The following is a 25339-nucleotide window of genomic DNA, read 5'->3' as shown; positions in this document are numbered from 1 at the left end:
TACTGTATTCTTGACAAGAAAGTCCCTGTATGCTGTTCTACATTTGGGGGTGGGGAGTTATCCTCCAACTCGTTCAGAGTATTTATCGACATTAATTCTTAGAATCTCCCTGCAAGGTATATTTGTTCATTCTCTCCCGTTTATGTATTTATGTATTCCTTTATATCTGTATGGACCCATATTTATTTATTTTATATTTTGTATTATGATCTAGTGCTACCTTATTTACTTTTGTCCATTGGGAGCTCTTTCAGTTGTGTCCTTTTGACATATATACCCCCATTGTTGTGTGGGGCTTTTTTTTTGGAGCCCTCCTTTCCAGCACTACATGGGTCTCCAGGCTCATCTTGTATATTCCTGTTTAGTCCTAGAAGCAGTTATTCCTCCTGCTCCCTGTTCCTGAAGAATGCATTGAAACCAAATTTGGGTTCCATTGATTGTCTTTTCACTGTTGAGTTTTGAGACGTGTTTTATGTTTTCTAGATACTGGTCTTTTGTCAGATTGATGGTTTGCAAATATTTTATCCCAGTCTGTGGCTTGTCTTTTCGTCCTGCTAACAGTTTTTCACAGAGCAAAAGTTTTTAATTTTGATAAAATCCTATTTATCAATTTTGAGGACTTTTGCTATCAAGTCTCTGAGAACTTGTTATTCTTCTTGAAGATTTTCTTTGATTGTTTCCTGGAAGTGTTTTACTTTTGCACTTGCTACATTTGCATATGCTCACTCTGACAACCCTAGCCAAGAGGAAACCTTGGTCTGATGGAAACCTCCAGGGGCCTGAGGAGAGATGCCTTGCTGCAGTTTCAATCAAAGTTATCAGCTCAAAACAGTCTTCACTGAAATAAGAGACAGCACAAGGAAAACTACAAGTCACTTTCCTCAAAGTGAAAAAACTAAAAGCTAAGACTACTTAAGTTGGGGGCAAAAAAGTATTCAGTTGTGGGTATAAAGTAATAAAATGCATTCTTAGGAATGGTTTATGAACTTATAAAAATTGCCAAGTTTGGGCTGGAAAAGATCACTCTGATGTCTTTGTGGTTCCTCCTGTTCTAACCTTCTTGTATAAACAAAGTCAGTACATGGTACTTGCCTCACAGCAGCAGCCTGTATGTTCTTGATTAAAATGTAGAGTCATGACCCCTCTGATTAACTATCTCAGGTATGGATCTGAAATGTAAAGAATCTACTTAGCACACTCTTCTGATCATCAGAGTTTGAGAATCACTGTCACAACCCAAGGCCCCAGCCTTGTTATCTTAGTGCATCAGAGACATCTGTGGAGTTGTCTCAACTTTTGATGCCTAGGTGTCCACCAGAGATTGAGAACCTCTCTAGACACAGCCTGTCGTCAGAACACTTAATGCCTTGATAGGCACTCCACACAATACCTTTTTAATATTGAAATATGACTTATTCTGGAAAGTGGAAAACTTGCAATTTATACTTCTTAAGGCAGTGTTTCTCCAAGTGTGGATCTCATGCTATCTGCTTCCAAATCACCTAGAGGGCTTGTTTAAAATGCAGATTCCTGAATCCCACTGAAGACCTACTGAATGAGAATTTCTGGAAGTATGCCTGGACATTTGATTACTCCCTCTTTTGTAACTACTGGTGTATCTGGTCTCTGTTGGAGCACTGGATAAGATGTATTTGTTTACCTGCTTGTCTCTCCTATTGAGACTGTGAACTCCTTCAGGGTAGGTATTGTTATTCCAAGCCCCAGATTAGGCACATTTAATTGTTGTATAGTTTTCAAAGGGTGATCCGTGGAGGCTGGGAGTCTTAGAGATCCCTTTAAGGGTCACAGGATGAAAACTGTTTTCCTAATAGTACCAGGACGTGGTTTGCCTTTTTTGCTGTGTTGCTGCCATTTGCACTGTTGATGGAAAATCAGTGGTGGGTAAAATTGCTGGTGCCTTACCAGGAATTAAGGCAGTAGAAACAAATTGTGCTATCGGTCATAGTATTGTCCACTGTCATGCGTTTGTAAAAAAAAAAAAAATGCCAGTTTCACTTAAAAATATACTTCATGAAGAATAAGTTATTAATTTTATTAACTCTTAACCCTTGAGTTCACACCTTTTTGACATTCTATGTGACAGAATGGTTAGGATGCATGAAACAGTTCTGCTGCCTGAAACACGCTGGTGAAAAAGGGTTTCCAGACCCAATTTCACTGTGTATGTGGAGGCCTCTCCACACCAACAAGCAATTCTTGAACCCCAGCAGGGTGTCCAAGAATTCAAGTCACTTCTGACACTGTCTACCGGGTACAGAATCAGATTCCACAGGTAAAGGGTTCAGCCCCACAGGACCATCCTCCACTCCAGGTGCCAGTCACACACCCAGGTTGTTATCTGTGCTTCTGACCAACTGGCTGTAAATCAGAGATTCCCATGACTTGCTCCTCAGCTTTCATTTAATTTGCCAGGACAGCTCACAAATCCCAGGAAAACCCATCTATTTACTAGATTTCCAGTTTATAGCTAGGGTATGATACACAGGGCATGGCCTGGTGGAAGGGGGTGGGGCTTCCATGCCCTCGCCAGGTGCATGGCTCCCCCTAATCATCACAGGTGTTCTCCAGCCTGGAAACTCTTTGAACCCTGACCTCTGGATTTTTAGTGAGGCTTCATTGCAAAGGCATGACTAAGTCATTGGCCATTGGCAACTGATTCAACCTTCAGCCCCTCTGCTCTCCCCCAGAGGCTGGGCGTTGGGACTGGAAGTTCCCACCCTCTAATCACATGGTTGATTCTCCAGAGAAGCAGCCACCCCTCTTCCTGTCCCAGAGTCACTTTCCCTGCGGTGTTTTTAGGACCTGAGGACTAGAGCTCAAATATTATCCCACTGCTTTTACAGCTCAGGAAAGTCCAAGGGTTTGGAGAGCTGTGAGCTAGGAATTTTGAATTGAATATACATATTCATCTGAATGGGGCTTCCCGAAAGCTCAGTTGGTAAAGAATCCATCTGCAATGCAGGAGACCCTGGTTTGACCTGGGTCGGGAAGATCCCCTGGAGAAGGGATAGGCTACCCACTCCAGTAGTCTGGGGCTTCCCTTGTGGCTCAGCTAGTAAAGAATCTGCAATGCGGGAGACCTGGGTTCGATCCCTGGGTTGGGAAGATCCCCTGGAAAAGGGAAAGGCTGCCCACTCCAGTATTCTGGCCTGGAGAATTCCATGGCAGGGACGGCGGAGCCTGGTGGGCTGCCGTCTGTGGGGTCGCACAGAGTCGGACACGACTGAAGCGACTTAGCAGCAGCAGCAGTTCTTCAAAAGCTGAGAAGAGCTAAAACAATTTTTGTAACACATTAATTCTCTTACAGTTTAAGCCACACACTATAATCCACAAGTTTACTTATACCTTCTCCTTAAATTTATAACACCTGAATAGGCAAGAACACTGGAGTGGGTTGCCATTTCCTTCTCCAATGTATGAAAGTGAAAAGTGAAAGTGAAGTCGCTCAGTCGTGTCCGACTGTTCGCGACCCCATAGACTGCAACCTACCAGGCTCCTCCGTCCATGGGATTTTCCAGGCAAGAGTACTGGAGTGGGTTGCCATTGCCTTCTCCGTTTGAAGAACTAAGACTGACAAACATCCCCGGAACCCTTACCCTATAATTTAGTTAGGAAACAGAAAAATATTGTATGCCCAAAGGAATTGAGGTCTTGCAGAAAACTAAACACTCAGGAGAGCTGGGCAGCTCTACTACTTAGGAAATTCATTTAAACTCTTGACCTCAGTTATGTCATCTTGTTGGACCTCCCTTGCGGCTTCTGAATCCTGCCAAGCTCACCTCAACACCTTTTAAATATACCTTTTCGGCAGCCTCGAAATCCTAATAAACGCCACGGAGAAGGGCAAAGCCCCAGAGACCTTTTACCCCTTGCAAATGCCAATGGTATGTGTTCTCAGCACCCAGAAGCGAAGGTCTGGGTAGTCGCAGCTGCTGCCAGCTCCCTGCCCTACTTTTCAGCAGGGGGTGGCAATGCCAGCGTCCCCGCACCATGCTGGCCGTTAGCAGGTCAGCCAGGGTACCACGGGGGCCAGGACGTCTGTCTTCCTCTCTGTGAAGTGAAGAGGCTGGGCTCGTTTATCCTTGCTCGAAGAACCTTGCTTTCACCGAGACTTGACAGGCTCTCCACCCGTAACGCCTCAGGCCGCGTCCCTTCCTTCCAAAGACCTCCCGCGCCTCGTACCGAGAACCCGCGGGCGGCTTCAAAGCGGAGGGCAAGCAGCACGCAACACCCACTGGTCCTGCGCGCCGACTTCCAGCCGGTTCCGAGGATAACATCTCGCGCGATTCCCTCCACCTCTCGCGACACTTCCCACCAGCGCCCCTCCGGGCCTCCGAGTCCCGGCCGTCGCTCCACGGCGCGCTCCGTGTCACCTCAGCGCTCTGCTGTCGGCGGCCTGGCCGGCTGGCCGCTCGCCCGCTGGGAGCGCGGTGGAGAACGGTGTTGGCGCGAACCCCGCGGGCCCGCAAGCTCCGCCCCGCCCCGCCCCGGCTCGCGGGGCAGGCTTCCGCGGGGACATGTCGTGCCCCCCTGAGCGAGGGCGGCAGAGCGCGAGAGGCTGTGAGGCAGCCAGGTGAGTCCGCGGCGGCGCGCCGGGGGCGTCGGCCGGGCCCCGGGCCCCCGAGCCCCCGACCTGAGGGGCGGCTGGGAGGCCCTGCGGGTAGAGATGCCAGGGGCGGAGGAGGGCGCGATGCCCGGAGGCAGGGAAGGAGGGGCCAGGGAGGACCAGCCCCGGCGGGGCCGGGGGTAGCCTTGGTCCCAGGGACGCAGCCTGGGCCCACTTGGTATCGACGGCGCCCGGAAGCGCCGGGAAGTCACCCGGTTTCCACCCGCGCCCCGTTGCTCTCTGCGGGGCCGGAGGCGGGACGGGGAGAGGCGTCCGCGAGCCCTGAGGTCTCAAACCTGGGTCGTAGGAGGCCTGGGGTCTTGGGGAGAGAGGACATGCGAGGTGGCGGAGGTGAATTCGTGCTGGAGGAAAAAAAGATTAAAAGTGGCGGAAGCCGAGGAGCGGCGGGTCGGAGGGAGGCCGGGTGTTCGCGGTCCAGCTGCGCTCAGTGCCGAGATAGTCTCGCCCGCTTCCCTCGCAGGAGCCTAGGTTTCCCTTTTGTGGTCCGTCTGCAGCGTTGGTTAGTCTCTGCCGGGCGGTGAAGGGGAAACACACAGGTCAGTCTTCCTTGGGGGAAGGAGGCTTTTGAGGTCACTTGCTACTTTTTCCTCTTGAGACCTGGACCGTGCGAGTGGGCGCGCGCGTGCGCGCAGTGGCCCCAAGGGAGGGTTCGCGTTTTCAGAAATTTGTACCATCGTCCCTGCTTCAGCACCCTGCAAGGATTGATAATAAGTGACTGTTATCTTAAGTGAATAGTTTTATTTTCAGTGTTGTAATTCCCGTAGCCTGGAGCCTAAAACCAGGTGTTATTAAAAATAGTTGGAATAAATGTTTTTGGCTTTGGCGCTAGATTTAGATTGGAAATTGGGGTAAAGTGGTCTTTTTTTTTTTGCAATCAAGATTTTTACAATCCGTTTCTCATGATTCCAGCTTTGTTTAACTAAAACCATAGTTTTCAGAGAGGATTGGGAGATCAGTGCAAAGCCCATTGGTCTAACTATAAGAAGCATTTTGTTTAAAGCCTCCTTCCCTCCCCTAAAAAACCCAAAAACCAACCAAACAAAAAGCTGTTAATTATGTTATTTCTATTTTAAATTGTGTGGCCGCCTTAGATTTTTTTTTTCCAGAAATTCCTCCTCAAAATAACCCTGTTTTTTTTGGTGTGTATGTATGAACAATTACACTGTTAATAGAACGAAATTTTTTTTCTGAGGGTTTTCTTTTGTCTTTTAGAGAACAAAATGTCATCAGTGGAGTCACAGCAGGAACAGTCGTCCCAGTCAGACCCATCTCCGTCACCAAATTCATGTAGTTCCTTTGAGCTCGTAGACATGGATGCTGGCAGTTTGTATGAACCAGTTTCTCCTCATTGGTTTTATTGTAAGATAATAGATTCTAAGGAGACATGGATTCCTTTCAACTCTCAGGATTCACAGCAGCTGGAGAAGGCATATAGCTCTGGTAGGGTGAAAGTGATGACTTGTAACAGGCGAGGACTTACTGTCATTTCTCTAAAACTGTAATACGATAGTCATTATAGTGAGTGCTGTTTCTAGTTATCTCCAATAGCATTTTAATATCGAAGTTCTGCATTACTGTCCAGTCAGTTTATAATATTCAAGAATTTGGTCTGTATTTTGAAAACAGTGCGTATTGTAATTTCTGCAGTTATCCAATGTTTCAGTTTTTGTTTATAAAGAGTGGTTGGTAGTAGTGTCACATTGCAAAAGAATGCATTCTTTAATTTTTCACTTTTTTTTTCTTATTTTACAAAATAAGAATGATACTGGTTAGTACTTTGTCGTCATGAGGTCATTAATTTACCTTTTGACCCCTTAAGCAAAAAATTCAGAAAAGCTTTCTTATTTACAGCTTTTTGTTTTTTAAGGGGATACTATAATCTCTCCTCAGAAAAAGAGCAAAATAGTGTTTGGGTATTATTTTTTTCATGTTTCATTACAGCCAAGAAGGATTTTGATGGTTTAGCCAAGAAGAAAGAGATCATTCGTGTGTTTTATAACATTATTTAGCATATAACTCAGAGTTTTATTTAGGGAGTGGCAGTTGTATTTTATTTTGCTGTACTATGTGCCTCTTTTCCCCTTTCCAATCCTCAATAGGAAAAGATTATAATAGAATTGTTCCCACTGATGGGGGCAGATATGATGTTCATTTGGAGGAGAGGATGCGGTATGCTGTTTACTGGGATGAGCTGGCTTCAGAAGTGAGACGATGTACCTGGTTTTACAAGGGAGACAAAGATAATAAGTATGTTCCATACTCGGAGAGCTTCAGCCAAGTTCTAGAGGTATTCCTTTGACCTCTTTTTTTTTACTCATTTTCTTCATTTTTTTCTTCTCTTATTTAATAATCTTTTCTTCCTCTTTGTGACTTATTTTGTGAATTTATAGAGAGAGCTTGGTTCTATCTGCAGCACAGTTTATGGCATTTCTTTTTGCAAGTCAGTTTCAGGATAAAGTAGTTTTCAGATTTTAAAATACTACAGAAGCTGTTATGTCTTTAAAAATTTTTTTCTCTAATGGTGATCATTGTTAGTATTTAAACTATGACCATAGAGTTGGTCATTTTTGCTTTTTATTTTTCTTGCTCTGAAACTATTCTGAAATTTACTTTAAATTGGAGTAGGATATTAATATTGTTGAAAGAAATAAATCAAAATGTGAACAATGATTATTTCTAGTCTAGATGATGGAATTAGGACTGATTTTTTTTCTTTGTTCTATACTGTTACCTATTGTAATTTTAAAAGAATTTTAAAATAAATTTGATAAATCAAGAGAAGGAACTTTATATGTAATATTCTAATTTTATGGATAATATACGTGCATTAATAGCATTGAAAGAAATATATCAAAATGTGTTTAGCTGTTTTTTCCAGTCTAGATGATAGAAGCAGAATGATTATTTTTTGTTGATTGTTTTTTGTTTTATTCTATACTAGTATCTGTTGTCATTTAAAGAGAATTAAAATAAATTTGATAAATTGGAGTAAGATATTCTTACCATAATTGTTTATCTAGCAGTATTCTTGTGGAGAGAGTCAATTTTAATAGAAAAGCCATTAGAGAAATCTAATGAAATGTGTTTTGTTTTAAGGAAACTTACATGCTTGCTGTAACTCTGGATGAATGGAAAAAGAAATTGGAGTCTCCCAACAGAGAAATTATTATATTACACAATCCAAAGGTAAAGCAAATTAAGGCCCTTCTTTAATGTTAGAATTAAAGATTAATTGAGTTACTAAAGAGAATACAGTTAATTCTTAGTGGTTTCTTTTTTCTAGCAATTCTACATAGGATTACCTTTGGAAATTTTTATGTTTATAATTATGTATATAATTATAATTATGAAACTTAAAACCATAGCCACTACTGTTATTTGCTCATTCAACTCTTACAAGGAGAATTTTCTTAGGGAAAATTATGTCCTTGTAGATTAAGAAGATTACTGACATATTAGGTGGGCATTGTATTTTTAGGAAATTTAGGAAATTTTTATGTTTATAATTATGTATATAATTATGTATATAATTATAATTATGAAACTTAAAACCATAGCCACTACTGTTATTTGCTCATTCAACTCTTACAAGGAGAATTTTCTTAGGGAAAATTATGTCCTTGTAGATTAAGATTACTGACATATTAGGTGGGCATATCTTTCATGTGTAGGATATTGTTGAAAGATATGTTAGCCTGGTATATTTTCTTTTTCCTTTTGTTTTTTAGCTTTATTGAGGTATAGTTGACAAATAAAATGGTGAGATATTTAAAGTGTACAACATTAGCCTAATGTATTTTCAGGATTCTCATTTCAAGCTGTAGGAGTTACATAGCAAAACTCCAGTTGAGATTTGACAGTGTGTGTGGCTCAGACAGGAAAGAATCTGCCTGCAATGCAGGAGACCCAGGTTTGGTCCTTGGGTTGGGAAGATTCCCTTGGAGAAGGAAATGACAACCCATTCCATTATTATTGCCTGGTGAATTCTGTGGACAGAAGAGCCTGGTGGGCTGCAGCCCATGGGACTGCAAAAGCCCAAAACACTTGATGTTTTGAAGGACTTGTCCCCACCCCTCAGAATGTATTAAGATGTCTTTAATGTAGAATAAATATCTTTATTGCTCTGATCTTTTTTATTTAAGCTTATGGTGCATTACCAGCCAGTTGCAGGGTCCGATGAATGGGGTTCAGCACCTGCCGAGCAAGGTCGACCTCGAACAGTAAAGAGGGGGGTTGAGAACATCTCTGTTGACATTCAGTGTGGTAATGTTAATCATTGATTTTTTTCTTATCTTCTGATATACTTGTTTATGACTTAAACTGTGGCCTTTTTCTATGACTTTGATTACCTTGAGGCTTAAAAATGGTCTTTAATCCAACGGGCTTATTCTGAGTTAAGATTAGCATTACTTCATCGAGGGAGAATCTTAATAGGTATAAAAATCTCTTTTGAAGTTGCTAAATATATGGTGGGATGGATAAAATTTGGTCAGTACTAATCAGGAAGTCACTAAGTACAAATGAACTGACTTAGTCCTAATTCTAAGAAATGTGATTCTTCCTGCTCGCTTATTTATTCCTGGTAACTCTGTCCTTGAAGTTTTTCAACCGGGGAAAACTATTTTTAAGTAGGACCCTATGGTTATCCATTGGTCTCTAGCTAGGGGCATTTATGGTTGGTTTTATAATATATTTAACTGGATTATAAAATTCCTTTTATGTATTCTGTCAATGTCAAATTATCTGAATTTGGTAACTGCCCTGTGGTTATACAAGAGAATATTCTTAAGAAATACACAAAATATTAAAGGTTTAAAAAGATGTGATGTGTGTAGTCTGATGATGTATGCAGTCTACTCCCAAATGGTTCTAAAAATAAATGTGTGTGAACACACACACATAATGTTAAAGTATTGAATCTGTGTGAAAAAGAGATTTTCTGTACTATTCTTTCAAGTTTTCTGTAAGATTGCAATTATTTCAAAGTAAAAAGTTTAAAAATCCTGAAAAATTTTTTCACCGACTTACTGGGTTAGTGCAAACCTAATTGTAGTTTTGGGCCATGAATTTTAAATCATTATAGCTAGGCTCAAACACATTTTTATTAATCAAAATAGGAACCATTACAATCAACACATTTTTGCCAACAAGAAAAAGTTTTATTCCTGTAGCATAAAAATCCATGCTTCCAGATTCGACAAACTCTTGGAAAGCATTGTCTGCATCATGCTGGTTGTGAAAGTGTTTTCCCTGCAGAAAGTTGTCAAGATGCTTGAAGAAGTAGTAGTCAGTTGGCAAGAGGTTGGGTGAATATGGCAGATGAAGCAAAACTGTGTAGCCCGATTTGTTCAACTTTTGAAGTGTTGTTTGTGCAACGTGGGGTTGGGCGTTGTCGTGCAGAAGAATTGGGCCCTTTCTGTTGACCAATGCTGGCTTCAGGTGTTGCAGTTCTCAGTACTTATTGATTTGCTGAGCATACTTCTTAGATGTAATGGTTTCGCTGGGATTCAGAAAGCTGTAGTGGATCAGACTGGCAGCAAACCACCAAACAGTGACCATGACTTTTTTTTGGTGCAAGTTTAGCTTTAGGAAATGCTCTGGAGCTTCTTGGTTCAGCCGCTGAGCTGGCCGTCGCCGGTTGTTGTATAAAATTCACTTTTTGCCCCACATCACAATCTGATCAAGAAATGATTCATTGTTGTTGCACAGAATAAGAGAAGATGACACTTCAAAACGACAATTTTTTTGATTTTTGGTCAGCTCATGAGGCACTCACTAAGCGAATGGGTGCCTTTCCAATTTACTTCAAATGCTGAACAACTGTAGAAGGTCGATGTTGAGTTCTTCCGCAACTTCTTGTTAGTTGTAAGAGGATCAGCTTTGATGATGGCTCTCATTTGGTTATTGTCAACTTCCAATGGCTGGCCAGTACGCTCCTCATCTTCAAGGCTCTCATCTCCTTTGCAAAACTTCTTCAACCACCGCTGCACTGTACGTTCATTAGCAGTTCCTAGGCCAAATGTATTGTTGATGTTGCAAGTTATCTCTGCTGCTTTACAACCCATTTTGACCTTATTTAAGAACATCACTCGAATTTGCTTTTTGTCTAACATCATTTTCATAGTCTAAAATAAATATAAAATAAACAACAAGTAATAATACTTAGCAAAGAAAGTGAGAAATGTGTATTAAAATGACCTATAACATAATCATATTTATTAAAAATGTTTTCCAATATCAAATGGCAAAGTTCAACAATGCAAAAACTGCAGTTACTGTTGCACTGACCAAATAGTTTTAAGATAAATTAGAAACACTTTTGAGATAAATTAGAAACAAAGTAAAATTGCAATATTTTTACTAAGTAGTGAAATACAGGAAAATTTGTATCTTTAAAAAAAATCTGCTCATATTTTAACTTCCCCATTTCTGTTACCTACTTATTGTGAATGTTTGATTTTAGAATACATGACTAGTTATACTGAATAACTTTTCTTTATAATTTCACTTGTAGGGGAACCTTTACAAATAGATCACTTGGTTTTTGTAGTCCATGGGATTGGACCAGCCTGTGATCTCCGCTTTCGAAGCATTGTACAGTGTGGTAGGTTTGCAAAACGTGTCAGGTTAGATCACATAAAGGGACTGTTAGTGCTCCTGTGAGCTGAGATAGTGTTGTCTTAGGCTGTCGTCTTAGCTGTATAATAAGATTTGGAGAGCTGAAGACAGGTGGCAAGGTAGTAAAGCCTCCCAGCTTAGACCTAAAGTGCTAGTAACTTCCTTAGGCTAATAGGTTTATACTCTTAATAGTTCTTGAGTGAATAAGTCTTCAAGTCTGATAAAATTGTTTTATGATGTGATGGTCCTGTTTGTAACTATTCCAAATTTAAAGGGAACCATAAATATGTGACCATAAAGATAATCTAGTTTAAATGAACAACTGAAACTTACATTTTTTTAACTTACACTGTGGTAAACCTCATGATATTCTAATTGGAATATTTAGGTCATTAACTTGATTTTGAAAGGTAGTATTCATAGTCTAATTGTCCCAATTTGGAAGTCTTATCCTAATGACAAATGCTTCTAAGCATAAACTTTCTAGAAGGTTAAGATCAATGTAATATGAATTCTAAACATCAGTGTGTGTTTTTTTAATCTAAAATATTAGATAATGAATGGTTGTTTATAAGAACCAAAAAGTTAGCCGAGGAACCTGAGTGCAAGGCCAACTGACACAGTCAAGTGATTCTTTTAAAAAATTGAAACAGTTTGTCTGACACAGAAGTTTTGAAGTTTGTGTGTTTTTTTTTTAATGAAAATGTTTTGTGTAGTAAAAGCAGTTCTATATGAAAGGAATGTCTTTTCCTATGTGCACTATTAATTTTTCTTAAATATCACTCTAGTTTTGACCCTAGTCAGTAGGTGCTCTAAGCAAATGTAGATGAGTGTGGTATAATCGTATAATCTGTTGCGTCCTAATTCTGTGAATTGATTGCTTCACTGTTAATGCATTAGTTAATTTTCTTTTCTAGTTAATGATTTTCGCAGTGTTTCTTTGAACCTGCTACAGACGCATTTTAAGAAAGCCCAAGAAAATCAGCAGATTGGGAGGGTAGAATTTCTCCCGGTCAACTGGCACAGTCCCTTGCATTCTACTGGTGTAGATGTGTGAGTAGTACTTTACACCTTTGAGTTGTTACCTGTGATTGTAATGTTTTCTGATCATTGATATGCTTAGGAACATCTCTGCTGTTAGCTGAGAGTATATATAAAATTCTGTTCAACAAAAACCTTTTTGTACTTGTGTCTTTTTCTTCGAGTTGTATTATTAAGTGCCGAACAATCCCTTTGTTTAACCAGCTTGGGTCAGGAGTAGGGAATGGTGTGTATCTTCCTCCAGTATGTTTTAGTGGCTCATTAGTGTTTACTATTACAGCTTTACTATTTCTTTAGCATAAAGGAAATTATGGAATTTATTTAAATTTTCTGCTTAAAACATCTTTCCTTTCTTCAGAGATCTGCAGCGAATAACCCTGCCCAGCATTAACCGCCTAAGACACTTTACCAACGACACGATTCTAGATGTCTTCTTCTACAACAGCCCCACCTACTGTCAGACTATCGTGGACACAGTCGCTTCTGAAATGAACCGAATTTATATACTTTTTCTGCAGAGGAACCCTGATTTCAAAGGGAGTGTATCCATTGCTGGTCATAGTTTAGGTAATGAATTCTCTGTGACTGGAGAGGACTATCACATTTTATGGATACCTTTTAAGTATTTTTGAAGTATAGTGTCTTTTATCAATGTCAGATTCAGAGGTCTAGAACTGGTCTGTGATGAAGAATTAGGAAGGGGTTGAAAGGGTGATGGTGGATTGGAAAGAAAGACTCCCTACTTAGTAGATTTTGCTACATGGGTAATTGGCTTACTCCTTTTTTGTGTAAAAGACAGCTGTTCAGTGCTAATGCTTCAAAATTGTCCTCTCTTCTTCTGTTTTACTTATAGGTTCGCTTATATTGTTTGATATCCTAACAAATCAGAAAGATTCTTTGGGAGATATTGACAGTAAAAAGGTAATTTAGATGTTCAGATAGGTTTTCTTGTACTATTTCTTAGTAGGGATTTTTAGATTTTAGACTTTTTTTTTTGTACTTAGTCTCATACCATAATATTAAATTTATATTTTTTTAAATTTTAACAGATTTGTAATTATCTGTTATTCTTGGATGATAAAAGCAAGGTAGTAATATGCTTCTATAAACATTTGCCACATTCTAAAATAATTATGGTTATCTTATTTTCTTTCTTTTTTTAATTTTTATTATTATTATTTTTTTAATAAATTTATTTATTTTAGTTGGGGGCTAATTACTTTACAATATTGTAGTGGTTTTTGCCATACATTGACATGAATCAGCCATGGGTTTACATGTGTTCCCCATCCTGAACCCCCTTCCCACCGGTTATCTTATTTTCATTATAAATATGCACTACTGATCTGTTATTAGACTTATAGAATCATTGAGTTGAAATGGAATTTGCATATGAGGAAATGAAGAATGAATTGGATGCAAATTGATATAGTTTATAGAAATGCTGCTTGAAAGCTGTCCTTAAATACTAATAAGAGCTCAGGGAAGGTTTTGTTAATCATGATGAAGAATAATAGTCATTCATTCACTGATTCACTTATTTAAAAACATATAAGGTTTCAATCGACTGCAAAAACTTAAAGATCAATCACAGTTTATATTTCGTATAAATTTCGATTTAGTCAAAGTTAAGATACTATGTGGATATCTTACATAGTACTTTTCTTTATTGCCAAGTAGTATTAATAAAAAAATCTAAATGAATTTAGACAATATAAGTTTTACAATTTAATCTTTAGGATTTTCCGAATATTTTCATGGATCAAGGAGACACACCAACACTGGAGGAAGATTTGAAGAAACTTCAACTGTCTGAATTCTTTAGTATCTTTGAGAAGGAGAAAGTAGATAAGGAAGCTCTGGTAAAAATAATCTTTTAAAACTGTACACTGTTCCATTTTCAGTATCTGTTGCTTATTTTCATCATACTGCTGGCTAAGAGCCTGCCCTTTAGAAGCATTTTAGTCATAAATACTTTATCATTAGTAATGCTCTTTAGCATTATTTGTTTGTTTGTTTTTTCATCATATAAAGTGATCTTTTCTTTGTGGGAGTTCAAAGTTCAGAGGAGCCGGGTTGATAATAGGAATAGAGCAAAGACTAAAACCTCACACAGCTCTGAAAATATGAGAGCAGGTGTAAAGGCTGCTGACTTTTCCAGGTCTTATTTTCTGTTACAATTTCCAGAGCTCTGCTGTGGGTATTTGCTTAGTTTTTTGCCACCTCTGTTGTGCTGTTTTTTTTTTTAGGTTTGTGACACATTTGTTCATTTAACAAGTATTTAGTAAATACCTACTGTGATCAGGCAGCTCTGCCAAGTATGAGGTAGAGTGCTGATAATGCAGATGTAGTTCGAACTTCATGGTGCTTATAGCTTAGTGGAAAAGACAGCCAGCCAGACACATAATTAATTACAACTGTGCTGAGTTCTAAGTAGGGAAAGTACGCAGTAGTTTAGGAGTGTACAGTAGGATGAGCTGATCTAACCTGGGGGGTGAAGGAAGACTTCCCTTATCAGGGAGCAGCCCTTGAGCTGAAATCTGGATTGTTGGTCTGTGTTGTGCTCTGTGTTTGCTTTACGTTCTCAGTGCTCATGTGTACGAGCGGGAACATAACCTTTCTCAGGAATGGCACATCTGAGGAGCGTGGAAACTGGAGCGTTTTTCTGTCATGAAGTTAGATACTTACTTCTGTAGTTTTTTTTTTTTTTAACAATAGTATCTGTATTACTACAGCATCAATAACTCCAGTATTGATATTTTATATTCCTTTTTTAAGCTCCTTTTTACGAAGATAAAGTTATTAATGATGCTTTACCACTGGGGACTCCTAGTCATGTAAAGCCAAGAACAACAGAGTACTTAGGCCTATTCCTCTCAGAGAACGGGACATTTAATTGATTTTATTTTGCCTAGAAATAAAAACAGTGTTTGATTTTTTTATGCTTAGACTTTATGTACAGACAAAGACCTTCAGGAAATGGGAATTCCCTTAGGACCAAGAAAGAAGATACTAAACTACTTTAGGACCAGAAAAAATTCAATGGTATGTGTTTAATATAGCTTACGAGATTAAACAGTGTTTTGACTTCCTTGTACCCTTGTGCTTTGTGAGGTGTATAGGGAGCTAAGCAGTTTTAAAAATTTACCTTTGGCTCTCTTTTAAAAGTTAAATACATTTTCTTTATTAATATCTTTAAAAATGTTATCGGTGTCAGAAGTCTTAGCTCCCCTGAACTTCTACCATTCAATTGTTTTCCTTTTTTGGTTTGTTTTATAACTGCTTTATTGAAATATATTGCATATCACATACCATAAAATTCACTGTTTTAAAATTCAGTGGGTCTTGATATATTCAGAGTTGAATAATCATTACCACTATCAAATTCTGAAACATTCCCATCACCGTAAAAAGAAACATCATATTCAGTAGCAGTCACTCCCCATTCCTCCCTCCTGTGAGCCACTGATCTATTTTCTCTCTGTGTGTATTTTCTTATTCTGGATATTTCATATAAATGGAGTTATACGATCTGTGGCCTTTTGTGACTGGCTTCTTTCACTTGGCATAATGTACTCAGGGTATAACCATGTGTAACAGTACTTATGCACTGAGTAGTTTTGGCCACTGAATTCTTTTCCATAGCCTAGTTGATTATCTTTCAACCATTTAGCAGGTTGCTTGGTTCTGATTTAAGGCTGATAGAGACATACTGTTTGCTTTGATTACAAAGGCATAGCACTTCACTGAACTCTTCAGCAGCCCCCAGCATCCCACAGTGCTTTGCTGTCTTTTTCTCTCATGATGGTTGCTCAAAATTTCAGTTACTACCCAGATGGCTTTGTACAGCTTTCGTCATTTCAGAGCATGTCAGTTCAGTTCAGTCGCTCAGTCATGTCCGACTCTGCAACCCCTTGAATCACAGCATGCCAGACCTCCCTGTCCATCACCAACTCCCGGAGTTTACCCAAACCCATGTCCATCGAGTCAGTGATGCCATCCAGCCATCTCATCCTCTGTCATCCCCTTCTCCTCCTGCTCCCAATCCTTCCCAGCATCAGGGTCTTTTCCAATGAGTGAACTCTTCGCATCAGGTGGCCAAAGTATTGGAGTTTCAGCTTCAACATCAGTCCTTCCAATGAACACCCAGGACTGATCTCCTTTAGGATGGACTGGTTGGATCTCCTTGCAGTCCAAGGGACTCTCAAGAGTCTTCTCCAGCACCACAGTTCAAAAGCATCGATTCTTTGGGGCTCAGCTTTCTTTATAGTCCAACTCTCACATCCATACAAGACCACTGGAAAAACCATAGCCTTGACTAGACGGACCTTTGTTGACAAAATAATGTCTCTGCTTTTTCATATGCTATCTAGGTTGGTCATAACTTTCCTTCCAAGGAGTAAGCGTCTTTTAATTTCATGGCTGCAATCACCATCAGCAGTGATTTTGGAGCCCCAAAAAATAAAGTCTGACACTGTTTCCACTGTCTCCCCATCTATTTGCCATGAAGTGATGGGACCGGATGCCATGATCTTAGTTTTCTGAATGTTGAGCTTTAAGCCAACTTTTTCACTCTCTTCCCTCACTTTCATCAAGAAGCTTTTTAGTTCCTCTTCACTTTCTGCCATAAGAGTGGTGTCGTCTACATATCTGAGGGTATTGGTATTTCTTCCAGCAATCTTGGTTCCAGCTTGTGCTTCTTCCAGCCCAGCGTTTCTCTTGACATACTCTGCATATAAGTTAAATAAGCAGGGTGACAATATTCAGCCTTGACGTACTCCTTTTCCTATTTGGAACAAGTCTGTTGTTCCATGTCCAGTTCTAACTGTTGCTACATGTTCAGAGCATGTAGGGATATCAATTCATAATTTAAGGCAGCTTTGGTTTTCATTAGCTTTATTTTTTTTTCTGAGAGATTCTTCTTAAAATTGTTGGCTGTCGTTTCAAAACCCTCCCAAGCATCCTTTTAAACCAGTAGAAAACTGTATAATCCTTTGGATATTTTTACTACTTAGAAGCTCCACAGAACTATTTTTTATTCTTTAGGGTGTTAATAGGCCAACCCCGCAATCACCTGCAGGGGCAAATATGTCTAATATCCCCAAAGAGTCGGAGTTCTACAGTAGTACTAATGGTCTGGACGTCGGCATTGGGCAGGTAAACAGTACTCATTCTCTTTGGTCATTTTATTGTTTGCCATTGGTATTGTAGGAACAGAGGTAACTTTTATTATCAATAAGAGATGCTTTTATTTCCTTCATCCAGGTGCCTGTAAAATACCCCCGGCTTATCTATAAACCAGAAATATTCTTTGCCTTTGGATCTCCCATTGGAATGTTCCTTACTGTCCGGGGACTAAAAAGAATTGACCCCAACTACAGATTTCCAACATGCAAAGGTTTCTTCAATATTTATCACCCTGTAAGCATTGGCCAGCTCTTGTGATTTTACCTTAATGTTAGGGCTTATTGGTAAAGAGCATATGATAGTCTCTTGTGTTGATTTACTTTTTTCTATACTATTTTGTACTAATGAGAAAGTTTATAATATGAATCTGGAAGTGAAGGGGGCAGAACAAGTACATTTAAAAATAAATGAGCTTATAATTATTCTTATTCCTGAGACCATCATTATGATCAGCAGAGGTATATGTAACTATTGTTTTCTCCATTTAGTTTGATCCTGTGGCCTATAGGATTGAACCAATGGTGGTCCCGGGAGTGGAATTTGAGCCAATGCTGATCCCACATCATAAAGGCAGGAAGCGGATGCACTTAGGTATGTCTTGAGTCCAGAACCTGATAATTGTAGACCTTCTGGTCAGTGCAGGCTGACTGGACGTCATTCACTTTGCTTAGCTATGTTGAGCCCTTTTACCTCTGTAAACTATTTAGTGTTGTTTTTCACATGTGTTTCAGAACTGAGAGAGGGCTTGACCAGGATGAGCATGGACCTTAAGAATAACTTGCTAGGTTCGCTGCGGATGGCCTGGAAGTCTTTCACCAGAGCTCCACACCCTGCCTTACAGGCTTCAGAAACTGCGGAAGAAACAGAAGCAGAACCTGAGGCAAATTCAGAGAAACCTAGTGGTCAGTGACACTGTACACAGTGATTACCTGCACCAGGCCAGATAAGAGGGACTCCCTGAAGTCTGGTTCTTATTCTCCTAGGGTCTTCTTAACTTTCCCTTTGTTATTGTTGAGAACCAACACTAGACTGTGAGTCCTACTGGACCTTCAGCTCTGCTGGTTTTGTTTCTGTCATCAAATAGCCACAAATTGTGGAAACACATTATTTGTGAGGGAAAGTGTTAAGAGAAGCTGAGCATCTAGTAACCAGGCTTTAAACCATTCCCCACTCGGGCACTGTGGCAGTGATGATAAGAGCCTACACCGTGAAGAACCTTGCTTTTACCGGGGAATGTCTGTGTATTCATGGGTCAGTTTTATTTTCCTGGCTGGGGACTAGCTAGGACACTTCTCTTGATTTCACAGTTAATACTGTACTCTTTTGCTTTAACTGCAAAAAGAGTTTCTTTTCAACTGCCTAAGGAGATCTAACCCTGCTTGCATTTAGTTTGTAAACCAAAGGTAAATGGAATTAGCCGTCAAAGGTATAGGAAAGAGGGGATTGGGTAAAATCAGTGTGGCTTGAGAACAAGCTTTAAGGGCATTGAGAGGAGATGAGAGAGCTTTCTGAGCAGAGTAGCTCGTCCTCTGCTGTGGCTGGAGTGTGAGGGGAGATAAGGACAGCCTTGGAGGGCTGGAAGCTTCTGTATTCTGACCATGGTTCCTTCACATCCAGATGTTAACACAGAAGAGAACCCTGTGCCAGTGAAAGAGGAAGCCCCCCCCATCCATGTGGGAATGCTGAATGGAGGCCAGCGCATTGACTATGTGCTACAGGAGAAGCCCATTGAAAGTTTTAATGAATATTTATTTGCTTTACAAAGCCATCTGTGCTACTGGTAAGTGTTTGTTTTTGTTTTGGGTTTTTTTTTTTGTCTTCAGTTCTGTCGTTCAGTTGTGTCCGACTCTTTGCGACCCCATGGGCTGCAGCATGCCAGGCCTCCCTGTCCATCACCAACTGTCGGAGCTTGCTCAGACTCATGTCCATTGAGTCGGTGATGCCATCCAACCATTTCATCCTCTCTTATCCCCTTTTCCTCCTGCCTTCAATCTTCCCCAGCATCAGGGGCTTTTCCAACGAGTCAGTTCTTCCCATCAGGTGGCCAAAGTATTGGAACTTCAGCTTCAGCATCAGTCCTTCCAATGAATATTCAGGATTGATTTCCTTTAAGATTGACTGGTTGGATTTCCTTGTAGTCCAAGGGACTCTTAAGAGTCTTCTCCAACACCACAGTTCAAAAGCATCAATTCTTTGGCGCTCAGCCTTCTTTGTTTATTAAGCCTTCAGTGCTCAGCCTTAAGACCAAATATTTATTATTTGTGTTTATTTTTAACAACATTTATTATTATTACTTTTTTTAATGACAGCCATTCTGAAAGGTGTGAGGGGACATTTCATTGTGGTTTTGAATTTCCATGAGGATTATGATGTTGAGTACCTTTTCATGTGCCTGTTATCCATTTGTCTTCCTTGGTTGAAACTTCAAATGACATGATTATGCTATTTTGTATTAATAATTATGAATAAGCCATCATTCTAATCCCAAATGAGCACTGCCCTATCCTGCTTTTTCTACATCTATCAGATACCTGTGATACAATGAGGACTTAACTTCACTAAGCATAATATTCTTTAGGTCCATCCATGTTGCTGCAAATGGCAGAATTCTGTTATTTTTTATGGCTGTGTATTATGCCATTGTAGATATGTACCACATCTTTATTTATTTGTCTGTTGATGGATGCTTAGGTTGCTTCCATATCTTAGTTATTGTGAATAGTGTGGCTGTGAACACTGGGGTGCATATATCTTTTCAAGTTAGTGTTTTCATTTTTTCTGGATATATGCCAAGGAGTGGAATTGCTGGATCATATGATAGTTCTTGGAAACAAACAGAGATCATTCTGTCGTTTTTGAGATTGCATCAAAGTACTGCATTTTGGACTCTTGTGTTGACCATGATGGCTACTCCATTTCTTCTAAGGGATTCCTGCCCACAGTAGTAGATATAATGGCCTGCCTCGACCAGTAACGCTGAAGAAACTGAACTTGAACGGTTCTATGAAGACCTACAAGACCTTTTAGAACTAACACCCAAAAAAGATGTCCTTTTCATTATAGGGGACTGGAATGCAAAAGTAGGAAGTCAGGAAACACCTGGCATAACAGGCAAGTTTGGCCTTGGAATACAGAATGAAGCAGAGCAGAGGCTAATAGAGTTTTGCCAAGAGAACGCACTGGTCATAGCAAACACCCTCTTTCAACAACACAAGAGAAGACTCTACACATGGACATCACCAGATGGTCAACACCGAAATCAGATTGATTATATTCTTTGCAGCCAAAGATGGAGAAGCTCTAAACAGTCAGCAAAAACAAGACCGGGAGCAGACTGTGGCTCAGATCATGAACTCCTTATTGCCAAATTCAGACTTAAATTGAAGAAAGTAGGGAAAACCACTGGACCATTCACGTATAACCTAAATCAAACCCCTTATGATTATACAGTGGAAGTGACAAATAGATTTAAGGGACTAGATCTGATAGAGTGCCTGATAAACTATGGACAGAGGTTCGTGACATTGTACAGGAGACAGAGATTAAAACCATCCCCATGGAAAAGAAATGCAAAAAAGCAAAATGGCTGTCTGAGGAGGCCTTACAAATAGCTGGGAAAAGAAGAGAAGCAAAAAGCAAAGGAGAAAAGGAAAGATATTCCCATCTGAATGCAGAGTTCCAAAGAATAGCAAGGAGAGATAAGAAAGCCTTCCTCAGCGATCAATGCAAAGAAATAGAGGAAAACAACAGAATGGGAAAGACTAGAGATCTCTTGAAGAAAATGAGAGATACCAAGGGAACATTTCATGCAAAGATGGATTCGATAAAGGACAGAAATGGTATGGACCTAGCAGAAGCAGAAGATATTAAGAAGAGGTGGCAGGAATACACAGAAGAACTGTACAAAAAAGATCTTCATGACCCAGATAATCATGATGGTGTGATCACTCACCCAGAGCCAGACATCCTGGAATGTGAAGTCAAGTGGGCCTTAGAAAGCATCACTACGAACACAGCTAGTGGAGGTGATGGAATTCCAGTTGAGCTATTTCAAATCCTCAAAGATGATGCTGTGAAAGTGCTGCGCTCAATATGCCAGCAAATCTGGAAAACTCAGCAGTGGCCACAGGACTGGAAAAGGTCAGTTTTCATTCCAATCTCAAAGAAAGGCAATGCCAAAGAATGCTCAAACTACCACACAATTGCATTCATCTCACATGCTAGTAAAGTAATGCTCAAAATTCTCCAAGCCAGGCTTCAGCAATACGTGAACCGTAAACTTCCAGATGTTCAAGCTGGTTTTAGAAAAGGCAGAGGAACCAGAGATCAAATTGCCAACATGTGCTGGATCATCGAAAAAGCAAGAGAGTTCCAGAAAACCGTCTATTTCTGCTTTATTGACTATGCCAAAGCCTTTGACTGTGTGGATCACAATAAACTGGAAAATTCTGAAAGAGATGGGAATACCAGACCATCTGACCTGTCTCTTGAGAAACCTGTATGCAGGTCAGGAAGCAACAGTTAGAACTGGACCTGGAACAACAGACTGGTTCCAAATAGGAAAAGGAGTACATCAAGGCTGAATATTGTCACCCTGCTTATTTAACTTATATGCAGAGTATATCATGAGAAATGCTGGGCTGAAAGAAACACAAGCTGGAATCAAGATTGCTGGGAGAAATATCAATAATGTCAGATATGCAGATGACACCACCCTTATGGCTGAAAGTGAAGAAGAACTAAAGAGCCTCTTGATAAAAGTGAAAGAGGAGAGTGAAAAAGTTGGCTTAAAGCTCAACGTTCAGAAAACTTAAGATCATGGCATCTGGTTCCATCACTTCATGGGAAATAGATGGGGAAACAGTGGAAACAGTGTCAGACTTAATTTTTTTGGGCTCCAAAATCACTGCTGATGGTGGTTGCAGCCATGAAATTAAAAGACGCTTACTCCTTGGAAGGAAGGTTATGGCCAACCTAGACAGCATATTAAAAAGCAGAGACATTACTTTGCCAACAAAGGTCTGTCTAGTCAAGGCTATGGTTTTTCCAGTGGTTGTGTATGGATGTGAGAGTTGGATGGTGAAGAAAGCTGAACACTGCAGAATTGATGCTTTTGAACTGTGGTGTTGGAGAAGACTCTTGAGAGTCCCTTGGACTGCAAGGAAATCCAACCAGTCCATCCTAAAGGAGATCAGTCCTGGGTGTTCATTGGAAGGACTGATGTTGAAGGTGAAACTTCAATACTTTGGCCACCTGATGCGAAGAGTTGACTCATTGGAAAAGACCCTAATGCTGGGAAGGGTTGGAGTCAGGAGGAGAAGGGGGTGACAGAGGATGAGACAGTTGGATGGCATTACCTACTCGATGGACATGGGTTTAGGTAAACTCCGGGAGTTGGTGATGGATAGGGAGGCCTGGCGTGCTGTGATTCATGGGGTCGCAAAGAGTCGGACACGACTGAGCGACTGAACTGAACTGAACTGATGATAGTTCTATTTTTTTTTTTTTGAGAAGCCTCTATACTGTGTTCTACACTGTCTGTACCAGTTTACATTGCCACCAGCAGTAGATTAGAGTTCTGTTTTTTCCACATCCTTGCCAACATTTATTATTTGTGTTCTTTTTGATGACAGCCATTCTGACGGGTGAGAGGTAATGTTTCATTTTGGTTTTGAATTGCATTTCCCTGAGGAATAGTGATATTGACCACCTTTTCATGTGCCCATTATCCATTTGTATATCTTCTTTGGAAAAATGCCTCTTCAGTCTTCTGCCTATTTTTTGATTGGGTTATTTGGGAACTTTTTTGATATTGAGTTTTATGAGCTGTTTATTTATTTTGAATATTAGCCCCTTATTGCTCATATCATTTGCAGATATTTTCTCTCATTCAGTAGCTTTTGGTTTAATCTTGTGTATGGTTTCCTCTGCTGGCAAAAAGCTTTTATGGATTAATTAGGTTCCATTTGCTTATTTTTGCTTTGAAAGACAGACCCAAAATATTTTGCTATGATTTATATCAAAGAGTGTTCTGCCCGTGTTCTCTTCTAGGAGGTTTGTGGTTTCCACTCTTGTGTTTAGATGTTTAATCCTTTATGAGTTTATTTTTGTATATGGTGTGCAGAGATTTTATGTCATTCTTTTACATGTTGCTGTCCAGTTTTCCCAGCACCACTTACCAAAGAAATTGTCTTTTCTCCATTGCATGTTCTTACCTCCTTTGTTGTGGATTAGTTGACTGTGGGTTGGTCGGTTTATTTCTGGGCTCTGTATTCTGTTCCATTGTCCTGTGTGTCTGTTTTTGTGCCAGTACTAATGTGTTTTGATAACTGTAGGTTTGTAGTATAGTCCAAAGTCTGGGAGGATAGCTTTGACAATATAGGGCCTTTTGTGATTCTGTATAAATTTTAGGATTATTGTGCTAGTTCTGTGCAAAATGTCATGGGTATTTCAGTAGGGATTTTTTTTTTTTTTTTTCAGTAGGGATTACATTAAGTGTGTAGATTGCTTTGGGTAGTATGGCCATTTTAATAATATTAATCCTTCTGATCCAAGAGCACAAAATATCTTTTCACTTCTTTATATCATCTTTAGTTTCCTTCCTCAGCGTTTTATAATTCTCAGAGTATAGGCTTTCATTGCCTTGGTTAAGTTTATTCCTAGGGCATTTTATTCTTTTTGATGTAATTTTAAATGGGATTTTTAAATTTTTTTTACTTTTTGATAGTTCATTAATATCGTATAGAAAAGCATTAGTTTTCTGTATATTAGTCTTGTATCCTGCAAGTTTACTGAATTCATTTGTTCTAATAGCTTTTTGGTGGAGGCTTTAGGTTTTTCTGTATAATGTATCACGTCGATGTTGTCTGTAAATAGTGACAGTTTTACTTCCTCCCTTCCAACATGGGTGCTTTTTCTTCCTTCCTCCCTTCCCTTCCTCTGATTGTTGTGGCTTGGACTTCCAGTACTATTTTTGTTACATCGAAGAAGCAAGAGTGGGCATCTTTGTCTTGTTCTTGAATTTGGAAGAAAGACTTTCAGCTTTTCATTGTTGTGTATGATGTTAGCTGTGGGTTTGTCATAAACAATCTTTATTATGTTAAGGTGTGTTTTCTTTATACCAACTTGGAGAAGTTTTGTCAATGTATATTTAATTTTATTAAATGCTATTTCTGTATCTGTTAAGATGATCATGTGATTTTTGTCCTTCCTTTTGTTTATGTGGTGTATCACACTGAATTGTGAATATTGAAGCATCTTTGTGTCCCTGGGATAAATCCCACTTGATCATCATGTATGATCTTTTATTTTTTTGGATTGTTTGTTATAATATTTTGTTGAGGAGTTTTGCATCTATATTCACCAAAGACATTGGCCTGTAGTTTTCCTTTTTTGTAGTGTATTGGTCTGATTTGGGTATCAGGATAATGATGGCCTCATAGATTGCATTTGAGAGAGTTTCTTCCTCTTCAATTTTTTGGAATAGTTTAAAAAGGATGAGTGTTAAATCTTCTTTGTAGTTTGCTAGAATCCCCTTGGGAAGCTGGTCCTGGACTTTTGTTTCCTTGGAGTTTTGGGTTTTTTTAATATATAATTTTTGCTAGTTACTTTTGGCTGTGCTGGGTTTCTGTTGCTGCGCGGGCTTTTCTCTAGTTGCAGCGTGTGGGCTTCTCATTGCGGTGGCTTCTCTTGTCTCGAAGCATGGGCTCTAGGCCGCACGGGCTTCAGCAGTTGCGGCTCCTGGGCTCTAGAGCACAGGCTCAGTAGCTGTGATGCACAGGCTTAGTTGCTCTGAGGCATGTGGAATCCTCCTGGACCAGGGATCGAACCTGTGTCTCCTGCATT

At 39.8% G+C, this 25339-nt stretch overlaps 1 protein-coding gene across 14 annotated transcripts in view; it reads left to right on the top strand.

Annotated features, from left to right (window-relative positions):
• Positions 1-4356: 4356 nt before the first annotated feature.
• DDHD2 (DDHD domain containing 2) overlaps positions 4357-25339 on the top strand; it is a 30533-nt gene continuing 9550 nt past the window's right edge. The window contains exons 1-17 of one of the 14 annotated variants that reach the window (XM_081524094.1): positions 4567-4681; positions 5109-5184; positions 5861-5975; positions 6748-6935; positions 7745-7834; positions 8791-8911; positions 11163-11252; positions 12184-12319; positions 12666-12874; positions 13161-13228; positions 14047-14169; positions 15257-15352; positions 17354-17464; positions 17573-17728; positions 17983-18085; positions 18226-18396; positions 19112-19274. In XM_081524094.1, the coding sequence (XP_081380220.1) occupies positions 6813-6935; positions 7745-7834; positions 8791-8911; positions 11163-11252; positions 12184-12319; positions 12666-12874; positions 13161-13228; positions 14047-14169; positions 15257-15352; positions 17354-17464; positions 17573-17728; positions 17983-18085; positions 18226-18396; positions 19112-19274 (1760 nt within the window). In that variant the 5' untranslated portion in view covers positions 4567-4681; positions 5109-5184; positions 5861-5975; positions 6748-6812. Of the gene's footprint in view, positions 4682-4869; positions 5185-5860; positions 6089-6747; positions 6936-7744; positions 7835-8790; positions 8912-11162; positions 11253-12183; positions 12320-12665; positions 12875-13160; positions 13229-14046; positions 14170-15256; positions 15353-17353; positions 17465-17572; positions 17729-17982; positions 18086-18225; positions 18397-19111; positions 19275-25339 lie in introns of those variants that run through there. The other 13 variants (XM_081524092.1, XM_081524093.1, XM_081524082.1 and 10 more) reach the window with 13 other exon arrangements.

Source organism: Giraffa tippelskirchi, chromosome 8 (assembly GCF_054371585.1).
Source record: "Giraffa tippelskirchi isolate mGirTip1 chromosome 8, T2T-mGirTip1v1.2.pri, whole genome shotgun sequence".
In the NCBI taxonomy this organism is placed as follows: domain Eukaryota; kingdom Metazoa; phylum Chordata; class Mammalia; order Artiodactyla; family Giraffidae; genus Giraffa; species Giraffa tippelskirchi.
Note: the sequence above shows the minus strand (reverse complement) of the source record. Positions and strands in the feature narration are given on the sequence as shown.